Source organism: Parambassis ranga, chromosome 4 (assembly GCF_900634625.1).
Source record: "Parambassis ranga chromosome 4, fParRan2.1, whole genome shotgun sequence".
NCBI classification, from domain to species: Eukaryota; Metazoa; Chordata; class Actinopteri; family Ambassidae; genus Parambassis; species Parambassis ranga.
The window spans coordinates 9413065-9425548 of NC_041025.1; the positions used below are offsets into that span (position 1 = coordinate 9413065).

General features: G+C 39.8%; 1 protein-coding gene across 1 annotated transcript in view; it reads left to right on the plus strand.

The window, feature by feature from the left end:
* notch2 (notch receptor 2) overlaps positions 1-12484 on the plus strand; it is a 35317-nt gene that overhangs the window by 1164 nt on the left and 21669 nt on the right. Inside the window, exon 2 of the mRNA XM_028402939.1 lies at positions 8677-8758. Within this exon, the coding sequence (XP_028258740.1) occupies positions 8677-8758 (82 nt within the window). The remainder of the gene's footprint in view (positions 1-8676; positions 8759-12484) is intronic.

The window sequence follows — 12484 nt, forward strand, 5'->3', positions numbered from 1 at the left end:
GGTTAGATGAGTGAAAGGTCATCTTGAATAAGAGAATTTGTGATGAAGGTCTATCTGTATTAAGTTTGTCCCTTATCATGTTACTTGCTAATTGTAAGGTATTTTCCAAAAAAGGAACAAAAGACAACTGCATAGATTTCACCTTTAAGCCCATTAGAATATAGATAAGCTTTTTATTTACATTATTCTTTGAAAAGTAGTACTGCAAGGTGAAACTAATTAAACTTTATTTATTCAGTTAGCTAAGGTCAGATGTAGTTTAGTTTCTAGTCAGTGACCTGGAGAGTGTTATCTTTGCCTGCACTCAGGTAACATCAACCCTAATTCAGATCTTTATCATGGTTATATGTAGATTTTTCAAGTTTGGTCAGTTCGTGTATGGATGACTTTTGGCCTAGACATTTCATTTCAGGGGCTCTGCTTTGTTTTGTCTTGGAGTGCCCCTAAGCTCTTGAATGTTTTTTCATGCACCATTACAATATTATCATCACCAATGATGATTACAACATTAACCTGTATTTGTTCAGTAGTTGCTCTGAGAAAAGTAGAATAGCCTGTAGCCGTTTCAGTCCATAAGGGAGTCAAAGCAATGAAGTTGATTTCATCTCATATGCACATGCTCTAACCTTGTAGCTTTTAGAGTTGACAGATGCTGCTTTTCTTTCTGACGTTTTTGTCATAGACTATAGGTGACTTGTGAACAGTCAAGTAACACAAACTAAGGAGGGACAATGTGAAAGTGCTGCAGGCAGTGCAAGAAGAAGCATAGGAATGTTGTTGGTGTTTGACATTCCTCCCTCCCTCTCTGTTGTCTCCTTCCCTCCCTCCCTCTCTCTCTCTCTCTCTCTCTCTCTCTCTCTCTCTCTCTCTTTCACACACACACACACTTTTTGTCAGATGTGCACACATACACACTTTTTGTGCACCATCATTTTGTTTTCCTTTGTCATTTTCAATATCACCTATATTTTTCCTGTCTATCATTGACCTGCTTAGGCAGCCGTCCAAGTCTTAGATAGATACATGCAAGCCATATGTCATGGGATGGTGTGGTACAAGATGTTGCTTACAAGCCAAGTGTTTGTTTGTTAATGTGAAGCAGCAGTTGTGCATTAGAAATATCCTAAAAATAAAAATTTCAAGTTGCCAGTATGATTACGTATAACATCTCAGCTGGGGCAGTGGCATCCACAGTGTTCTCATTCTTGAGGAAGCGTAGGTGCCATTGTTGTGGCACACGACTGAGTTACCCCAATGATGTGGGCATGTGGATGGCTGCATATATTTGCTCAGTGCAAACAGCAGACGGCTAACATGTGTGTGTGTATCTATTGGTGTGTGTGTATTGCATTGTGGGCACAAACAAACTGACACAGGCCAGCGATTGTGCCACCCATGGTTTAGTTGCATCTGACCTAAGCAAGCGCCTGGTGTGAAATGTGATTTATCTGCACCATGATTCACCCGCTGCACTGGAGACAAAGAATTTTATTGACCAGCCCACAACACTGCTGACCACCAGCTCTACCCACTGCCGTGTGGCGATGTTGTTAATATGTCCTAAAACATCTTCTCTATGACACAATCCACCCCATCCCTCTCTCATTTGTGTCTTGTCTTCTACTCCCTGTGTTATTCATGTTTCAGGTTATATATAGTTAAGCCCTCTCCACCCCTTTGATTAGTACTGTAGCAGAGCAGCCAGTCCTCTACATGTGTTTTTATCTTTTATTGTTGCAGTGAATGTGTGTAGTAAATATTATAGAGAAATATAATAAGTTGGTGAATATTTGTGCACTTCATGAGGCTCTGTGTTCTGATTCACACACTGTCAGTGTGTGTGTGTGTGTGTGCGCGCGCATCTCCATAGTTAAGATAATGTGATATTAGGGTTGTGTTGCATCAAGAAGGGCTTAAACCAAGTTAAGTGTTTTTATCATTAAAAAGTTGTCATTTTAAATCTGCATATTGGTTCCTGAATAGGTTGTATTTGTGCTGGCTGATTGGGACATTTGCATTTTGCACTTTCACCTAAGTGTAGGACTGCAGCATACATCTGAATGAAGTTCAAAAACCAAAAGTAGTACAAGTAGCACACACTGGCTAGCTCAGTGTTTCAGATGGAAACAACCATGGCAAGTAGTAGCGTTTAACATAACTCTGTGAGGAATGCAAGAGGATGCAAAGTAGAACTGCATGCAAAATACCTGTCCATTCAGTAACCATTATGTATATCTAGGGATGTTATGGTTGACTCGACTGTGACTGCAGCAACATGCTGTTGTTGAGAGACTCATTTGCCACCTTGCTTAAAGAAGAAGTGGGGTGCGTGGTCAGTAACACACAGGCTGGGTGTAAGCATAGTGACTATACTCATGTAATCTCAGCGTCTTGCTATGGACACAGTACTGATCAGTGTGAAGTAAGACTGCATTTACAAGTAGCCATGTAATAAGCAGAATAATGCACAGTGATCTGGTTAGTATAGAACTTGGATGATATAACACAAAACAGCAAATTATCCTTTATTTATGGCTTTGTCTTATTATTTCCATGGATCCCTATTAAGTTTTTTTGTCCAACCAATAGTACAGGATTATTGTGAAGAAAATATGAAATTAATAAAAAGAAAAAGCCACAATTGATCACATTTCTTAAGCAGAAACAATTTTTCTTTGCATTGAAGTGTGATTATCAAAGTTGTTGCTAGTAAAATGAGCATGTCCCCTGGTCATTAGACTGCTCCTTGGGAATACCTAAAGTCTGAATAGTACTCTGCCTCACTAGCAGACAAGGAGAAAGTCTTAGGATAATGGGCCTATAACTATTTTACTACACAGTGCAACAGCACCAGTTCGGACTTGAAGTTTGCTCTTAGTGACTATTCCTCAGCCATTAAATACACAGCAGGAAAAATAAGAATTAAGCTAGGTACATGCCCTGCATGAACCACATGCACTGTTACTAGAGGATGTAGTGTTTGCGGCTACGAAGGTCGAGGGGATTACAGAGTGTTGTGTGTGCACTGTTGAACAGGTTAGCAAATTAACAGGGAATTACTGCAGCCTGCATTCCTTGGCCAATACAGCCCCGTAATCCTGGAGACAGGCAGGCAGGGCGCATGGAGTAATGAACCAAGCAGGGCACATCAGGTAGGAGGAGGGAAACTAAACTGAGAAGCCTAAAAAGAAACGTTTTTCAGTATGTTTTATTTATTTAACAACTAGTTCAGCAATAACTTGAAACCTAGCTTATTTCCATATTTTAACTTGAAATAGAAGTAGAAATTTGAGCTTAAACAGTCCAAATGATAGATCAGCAGAGAATTTCCTTGCACTTTCCCTGCACTGTTTAAACCACTACTCTATTAACTACTACTAGTAACTAGAACATTGCTGCATGGTAACCAAACATGTGTCTAGACATGAGAGAAAAAAATCTCAGAATTAGGCATCACTGTGGTTGTGAGTTTTGATAAATGATTGGAACCGATATACACAAAAAGAATATTTAACCTAGTAGGATAAAATTTATTTTGACTTTGCAGCATATTGACTTTGGCCACACTATTTGAAAAGGGGCCAGAAAACATGTGAGGTAAAAAGGATTTGAAGGAAAAGCAGCTTTGAACATGACATGCAGTCGAGGGAAAGTCCCTAAATGTCTCTTGTCTGGACTCCTCACCTTGTTTCTGTCTGCCTGCTAATGTCTCTCTCTCTTTCTTTCTCACACACACACACACATCAGGCCAGCGATCCAGCAGTAAGTCCTGCTGTCCTGCTGTATCAAAACAGCTCAGCCCTTCTCCATACACACAGCCGAGACTCTCCCAAGTTTTGCAAGTAACAGCAAGGCATTTGGGTGGTCAGCAGGGTAATTACTGAGTCAGAATGTCACTCCGCTGTCTTAACCTCAGTTAAGATATTTGTCCACCAACCTAACCCAATATCATGAACTATGTTTCATCCAAGTCAGTGGTTCGGTGCTGCATTTCACTGAAATATTTCCCTGATTTCAGGCCAGGCAGTAGGGTGTTTTTGACAGCTTAAGTTCAAGTTTGTTACAACGGGTCGGAAATGGATCAGGTTTTATAAAGCATGTAGTGTTGTAATTAAATATACCTCCCTCCCTGAATAAAATCCTGTAGATCAGCTTGAGGCTGACTGGGTAATCACATGGTTTTACTGTTTCTGTTGGCAGTGTCTTTCATACAGTAACATTGCCCTCAGACTGAAGCTGACTTATGAGAGTCTTAAAAGCCCATGCTTGGTTTGTCTGCTTGGTACCTCTCTGTTTGTGAGGGCCAGTAAAGCTTCCCTAAGGGTAACAGTGTTTAGCTTGAGCTTCGTCTCCCTCCTTCCATGCTGAGCTAAGAGTATTTTATTGCAAGTTACCATGACAACTGTTTGGCCTGCTGGATATAGAGGATTGTACAGCAATTCCAGGAAATGGGGTTACTTCCTCACTCGGTGCGAACAACTTCCTGTCCTCCACTGTATGGATGTGTGCCAGGACTCCAGGACACCCTTTCGTGTGCAGTCTTTGTCTGCAGTTTCGTAATTACTTCCCCATATCAATCTGCAGCTATTAGCTCGAACCTCCATCCCCCTCTCTTTCTCTCCCTCAGCTATGCTTTTCTACCTATCTTTTCTTCTTGTCATGACATTGCAGGAGCTCTCGAGGGTTTTTTTGTGGTGCTGGTCATAAAGCAGTGGCTTCAAAAGTGTTGAAGGGGTGGACACAAAACAACCTGTCTAGACAAACAACGGTTCAGATTCTGTTTTCTCTTTACTTTGAATTGTATTACACTAAGGGCACAGCTGCTTTTTACAGTGTTTTGCATTAAATTACATAAATAGAGGAGATTGGTTTGTTCTTGTTAAATCTGTATGTCACCAGATATGTAAGAGATATTTACAGAAATGAAGGTCCTCTCTTTAGATACAGTTCCGTGAATGCTTCTAGTCACAGAATGTGAATAGATAAATAAGGAGAAAAACAAAACAAATGTGCAAATGGTTGTAAAACCATGAAAAAGCAAAAAATAGGAGCACATCGCTAACAGTTTTTGACATCACCATTGTGATTTAGTTATACACACAAATAAAAGCTGAGGCTGATGGGATGCTGCAATGTTTGCAGGTCAGAGGATTATAGTTTTATATTACAGTTTGGTATTACAAATGGCCGTGCCAGCATTTGTAATATCCACTCATATTACTTTTGTATTTCTATGTACTGCTCAAATTTTTTCACTAGCAGGCCTGCACATACACAGCCTAAACATCATTTGTTTTTGATATCACTACTAGTTTGGGAGGCAGTTTTGGTCTAATGTGTAAACCAATGATGTGGTGTAGAAACTTGAAGTTAGCATTGCACACATTTGCAATGCTTTGCACAACTTTTAGAGCTTAAAGAAATCTGAATTCATCAAGGAACAGGTCATTTAGCTTTTTAACAGGAAATTACATCAAACCTAAGTCAGTAGCAATCAAATGATGGTATTGGGAAGGAGTGCAATGATAAGGCCATGACTGTACACTGCCATGCAAAGCCTTTACATACACATTTTTATGTATGTTTATGCATTGTGTAATACTGTCACATGGGCTCAAATTCTGTGTGCAGTACATCAAATACATCACAAACCTAAAAACTGATTTATAAAGAATCATATCACTGGCCAGTGGTGAAATAATTACGTACAAGAATTATTCATGCCATTATTGTTTTGGTCCCTCAACTTCAGGAAAATAGAATTTTTGCCAGAGAACATCGGCATATTTTCTGTAGTACAATTGGCAGATAGATCAATAAATTTCTTGTGTTACCCAAATGTGACCAATGGCTCCTTCTTTCATGACATAACAAGGAAAAAACATTGTAAATACTTACCCTGACATCAATTTCTGGTGCTGAAATTCTTAACTATTGGTCAGTTTTAGCTTTTGATTTGGTGTGACGATGATTTCGTATTTCGTATGTCAATAATTGTCAATAACAATTATTGGATGATAGTAATTACCTTCACATACTGTTATCCTAACTGTTGGAACACTAAAAACACAGAGACTGATAATTTCAATCAATTAAAAAAGTATCATTATCTCATTGTTTTACTTTCATGTTAGAAGGCTGTAACATGTTATTTCTGAAGCCATCATGTGTTTCTATTTTTTTGTTTTATTCAGATTAGTCTTGGTCATGTGTAGACTACCCATGGATTCATTATCAACTTCATATACATTAACAAAGGCTGATACACAACAAGAACAACTGCCTGTCATCAAAAAAGGGACTTTTTTGTTATGCAAACTTGCTGCTATTTTATACTTGAATTAACTTCTGTTATACTTCTGTAACATAAATTGCCAATTACCAAGAACAAATGTTCCTCTTAAGGACAGATTTTATTCATTGTGGTTCCTAGCAAGTATTTATGCTTCATACGGGCCCACAGTTATCTTGTATCAAGCACACTTACCACAATGGTGAATGAGGACTCATAATCACTTGCGGACAATACTGACAACTGTTTTTGCGGTCTGCGTGACCCTAGCTATAGTGAGGCATCTTCCATCAGTATGGATCTATCACACAGCTGGAGGAGGTAGTTGTGAGTGAAGCTTTTCAGTCAGTAAGAGTCCAAATGATACTAAATTCAATCAGGTAACTTGTGCGTTTCTTCTCAGCTCACACCATCTGGCTTTAGTTTCACTGTTGACTTTGTCGATCGGTCTTATCAAGGTTCTCATTCCTGGGAAATGTTCCTGTCTATGGTTCATTGATAGTGAAGTGTGAGAATAGTCAGGCAGAAAGGATACAATGCTGATGTTACCATTCTGGATTGTATACTCCAGTTTGAATGTGTGTGAATGTTTGTTTTATTGGGAAGAAATAGGTTGCTGAAACATTTTCTAAACTTTCATTCAGGGAATTGGTGACCTGCACTGAATGTGGTAATTTTCTTGTGTGTGTATGTGTGTGTGTGTTTCTTAAAATGGCGTAATAGGAGGCAGGCTGTCCCAAATCTGGTAAGATCATTGCGTCTGGCATTACGACAGCTTTCATGGGAAGCTCGTCAAACCAGTTGGGGGATGAGAGCATCTTTTTTCCGGCCTCTGCTCTCCTGCCTCTATTCTTATTATTCTCCCTCGTGCATTGAATTTCTCTTTTCTTCAGATTCTTTTTTTGTTTTTGTTCATTTTGATTTGTCTGATGCATGACTTGTATTTTGTCATACTGTCTGGTGTACTGCACACTAATCAAAGTTGAGGCCTTCCCTGTTATGATTTATTTTAAATCAAATGCATTAAGTTTGGAATCAAACATGTTCAAAGCCAAAAGTGAAAGCTCCCGTGTCATAGGTTTCACCACATGTATGGATCTTCTCCATACGTATGCATCATCAGCAAGTGTGCACAGTGTTTGTGTTGAACAGAAATAGTCTCAAAATAGCACTGTATTTTCTGAGGTCTCTAGTGTTCTGCAGCAGTAGTCTCATATCAACTCATGCTCTATTATAGTGAATGTCTGTCCAAGTACTCACATGGAAGATTGCGTGTGTCTGTGCGTGCCAGTTGGGATTATGAATTTCACAGTGGTTCATGTATGGAATCCCCGTGTCTAATAGACTATGTCCATCAGCCTGCCTCTAAAGCATTACAGACTTGACTATTTCAGACTGGACCCAGTATATACAGCACTAAAATAAAGCATGTCCAACAGTGGACACTGCAAAGTCATACAAAGTGAGTTAATAATTGTGGAGGTGTCGTCACAAAGACTCCTCTGCTCGAGTGACACAGTGATTAATCTAGGCGCAGGAAGTAACACGACTGCTGAGCGCACTTCCTGTAATGCAATGACTGTTTTGTGAAGACATTGTTGGCGTTTCTTCGAAATCAGCTGACCTGCCCTCAGTTTTATAAAAAGAGCCCTGTTCAGCAGAACAGGGATGCATCACATAATCATTGAACACGTGAAACTATAAAAGATGTGAAATCTTAAGCAATATTTATACAACCAGTGCTGAGAATTTATGGGAGTTTTATTAATTAATCACACACATTTTATCAAAGGCTTCCTTCATTAGTGTACCATATCACATTGATAAATAAAGACAGAGGACACCACACTTCTGCTGGAATGCTAGTGTGCGTGAAGACCTCTTTAGCCATGTGTCTCTGGCGGCTTAAAGACCACACAATGGCTGATGTGTCTGGATATAAGTGTCTCATTCGCTGGTAGATAGTTGGGCTTTGTTGTCTTCGTCAAGACTCATTTTTGTCTGCCTGCCCATCCGGCTGGCCTGTGACCACTGCCTGATTTCAGGCTGGCATTGCATAGCTGGATAGATAGGTAGCAAGCCCTCTTTTTGTGACCAGAGGAGAGAAAAATCAGTTGCTCACATGGAGCAAGTGATTTTCTAAAAGCTAAGGTGTGTGTGTGCTTGTGGGGGGGGGGGGTCCTACCACCTCCACTAACCAATGTTCTTGGGTAATCCCTGAACAGATTTAGAACGGTGCTACCCACCTTGATGGAACATGTGACTCATTTGAGCTTGTTTTCTTTGATTTGTCTTTTCTTTGATATGTATTGATTTTTGACACAATTATACATCCTCATAATGTTTATGTTGTGGTTGCCTGACTCTTTTCTTGTCTCTTGCAGCTCTGCAATGTATGGATGATAAGGCACCGTGTGTAAACAACGCTACATGTTTGAAGTTAAGCAACGGCACTGAGTACTGCAGGTAAGATTTACTGGCTGGTGACAGACACTTCTCAGTTTAACGTATACCGTGGACACTTCACAATGTGAACACAGCAATAGACACACTTCGTAAGAGGATTTGTAGGATGTGAAAGGCAAGAAAGAAAAAGGCTTTTAGATCAACCCCAGCCTCTCCATGAGACCATAAGGTTTTGCTCAGGCACGAAAGGGGGAATAAAAGACTGCTCTGTCTGAGTGCATCAGTACTGGGAACAATACCAATACACACATTTCTAGCTCCAAGACTTTATTTCAGGAATACTTCAGGGGGTTTGTTATACTTGTTGTTATAGAATTGATAGCTGTAGGTGTTGCCAGTATATTTACTGCCACTGATTTGTTATTGCCTTGGGATGTCAAGATAGTGTATTGAAAGTAATCTATTCATGCAGATGACGGCAAAAATATGAATTTGGCTTGACTGTCTGTGGAGACTTTTGTTTTCTGTGCAACATGGTCGACTTAATATAACTTAAAAGTAACTCTCTTCTGCTGCTGGTGGTGTAGTCAGCCCATTAAGTAAAAGTGCCGCAGAATGAAGGAGTGTAATGACGTGTTTGATCTGAGGCATCTACTTTCTGACAGCTTAGCCTGGCCTGTAATTAACTCTTAGCTATCTTTTTAATTGGGTTGCCACTCCCAAGCCAAATTCCCAACAAAAAGGCACTATAGATGGTTCATGAACCTGCTCATATTTCATCAGATGTGATGAGAATCCTGCTGTGTGCCTTTTCCCAGCGTTTTTGGAATTTCCTTGTTCTGCTACCTCTGTAAAAATGGAATGAGAAAACAACATTCCTTAATCAGTGTTTCACATTTACTCTGTCTATCTCAAAGACACATAGACACTATTATGCAGGTGGAGATATGCCCGTGTCTATTTTCACAGAAGAATTTACGCTTCTGAAAGTGGTATGAGGATGATATGGATAGGATAGCTGCATATAGTTAATACTGTGTTGCTGCTGCATTCTTACCATGTGAAGACAGCTATACAAATATACAAGTCATATATTTTTTCATCACAAGCTAGCAATAACTCCTGTTTGAGAAGTGACCTACTCTGCTATGTATTCTCTCTTTCTCAGCCAAGTTTCTCCCCTCCTGACCACTGAGTGGGTATTGTTCCTCTGATTATAGGTGATAATATTTATAATAAAAAATAAAACAGATAAGTTTTGCCCTGAAGACATGCAGAGAGGAGTCTTTCAGTTTACAAGAGTCAGCTGACAGAGAACATGCCTACTGTTAGACTGATTAAGTGGTCCATTTTTCTGCTGTCTACAAGCAAACACTAACAGCACGCACCAGTCATACACACATACTGTATGTGTACACAGATCCACACACTTGGCTCGGTCCTATCATTCTGGGCCATCAGAGTTACTAGTGAAAAGGCTCTTTGTGCAAAAATCGAATTATCTGTTTATTAGTCTCCTCTCCATATTAAGGGCAGCTGGTTGTAAGTAAACAGTCATTGTGACCCCTTGGCTCGAACCATCCTAATTATGTCACGTGGATCATGCCTGAGGTCAGACACAGTAACTGTATAATTAAACTGATAATTAATGCGACAGGAAACTGCTCAACAATCTATTGCATTACATCATTAGCAAAACTGATATTTGTACTTACCTTACACCAGCTGTGGGAATGATTCTGTGGAGGGGATGCAGTAATGTAAGACGGAAACAGAGACCCCTACCTGTGTGAGCTTTGATTGACAAACTAACTTTAGCAATAGCAGCAACAACATTGATAAGGTGATATAAGGTAAATGCCTTTTTACCCATCTTTTTTGTTTTTTCAGAAAAACAATTATCCTTAATATGTTAAGTAAGTTTTGTTCTGATGGCAGCCTTTCTCTTGTATAAGGGAAACATGGTACACAGTAATACCTAAAACCAAGCAGCAACCACAGGGCAGAGAAATTAAGCCAACGTGGAAGCACTGAAATCTTTAGGGCTTCTGAAAACAAGTCAGTCCACACAAACTGTAACTCTACTACTAGATTAACAGGGAGTTAGGATGACTTGGGCTCTGCCAAAATGGCAACAAACCACTCCTGGCTTCATCATTGCTTTTCAGAAGGTCCACAAATTCTTCACAGAGCATCTATTTATTCTAGATTACAGCATCTGTGTAAAACACACATCGGCACATCTATTTCTTCTTTTGAGCTCATTTTCTGTGACAATCATAATTCTTGGCTGTGAAAGATTGTCTTGGTTGTCTGCAGTAAAGCTGTCAGGAGAAGTTATAAACTCCTAATGAAATACACTTTCAGCTGTCATGGCTTTGTTTCCTACATGGTAGTTAAAGAGTGAACATTTAAAAACCCCTGCAGGAAAAACTGGGCTAACAAAACCTGTTGGAGCTGACTCTAAAGAGACAAAGCAAGACCAAATGTCATCAAGCTCTTACCTCACCTTAAGTTAAGCACTAAAATATTGTTCATAAAAAGATTCAACGTGATACAGGTGAGGACAGTAATTGTTTTTGTTTGATAAATGAAGCTGCTGAACAGTGGAGACGAAGCTCTGTTTGGTTTGGCACAAGACTTACCTCCAGTACCTCCCTCTGCAGCGTTCCCATACATCCTTAGAACTCTAGAAAATATAGAATCTGTAGACTCTCATCTGAGGATATTTTTAAAGAATTACTTTACTTGGACTTTGCTTTTTCTCCTTTAAACAAAGACATAATGCAGAGCGGAAAAGTACTGTGGACTCCATATAAAAAACATGACTGTGAACAGTAGCAGTATCATAGACATTTTGGCATAGTTAGTTCACGTACCTCAATTTCAACATAGAGACTGAGATGACAAAATGTTAAAGTGCATGGGAGAGGTCGACTGGCTGCCTTGCAGGGCAGGGTGCAGAGAAGCTGTCTAACCGGTGATACTACAAGCCATCAGCTAAGGGTGTGAGAGTCTGAGTATGTGAAGTTTAGTGAGTGTCAGTTTGTGCGGTTAGCTTTTTGTAACTTGCATCCACGCTGACCTGATGATAAATTCTCTACCAAGGCCGAAACTTTGGCCTTGTTTGTGTGCCACATAGGATTCCTGCAACAAGTGGCATAGAGTCTGACTCACAATTTAATTAATAACGTGATCACTCCAAACAAAAGTGTGGCTACACACTTATTGTCTGTGTCTAAACTCCAGGAACAGTATGTCTTTGTCTTCTGCTGGGCTTTAGTGCAAACTGATTAACTTTAATTGCCTCTTTTTCCTCTCTGCCTTTAAGTTTATTTAGAAAAAAAGCTTTTCATAGGAGTGAGGGAAGAGTTACTGAGTTGTGTGGACCTGCTTTTCGTTTGATCTGACGGATAGAATTAGCCTGTGGGGGAGACAGAGGAAGCGAAAGGGCCAAAACAAAAGAGGATGTCTCTTTTCAAGTAATTCGAGAAGGAATACCTCAGGGCACAACTCCTTACTAATGATGAGAGAAGAGCAGCAAGGAGGGGGGTAGCAAAGTTAAGAGGAGTGCCGTATTCCTCTTGCTACGCTCCTTCATCAAACTGTCACTCATCCATCCATGCCTCAGACCTTCCTATTGCCTCATTATTTTTTTCTTTTTAGTTTATCTGCCTCCTGTTTATATCTGTAGATGTGGAGAACATGTTAATATATTTTTGATCTGTCAACTTGCTACCTCATAGAAAGTTGTGGTGTGGTTCTCCTCTCAAAGGTCTTAAAAGG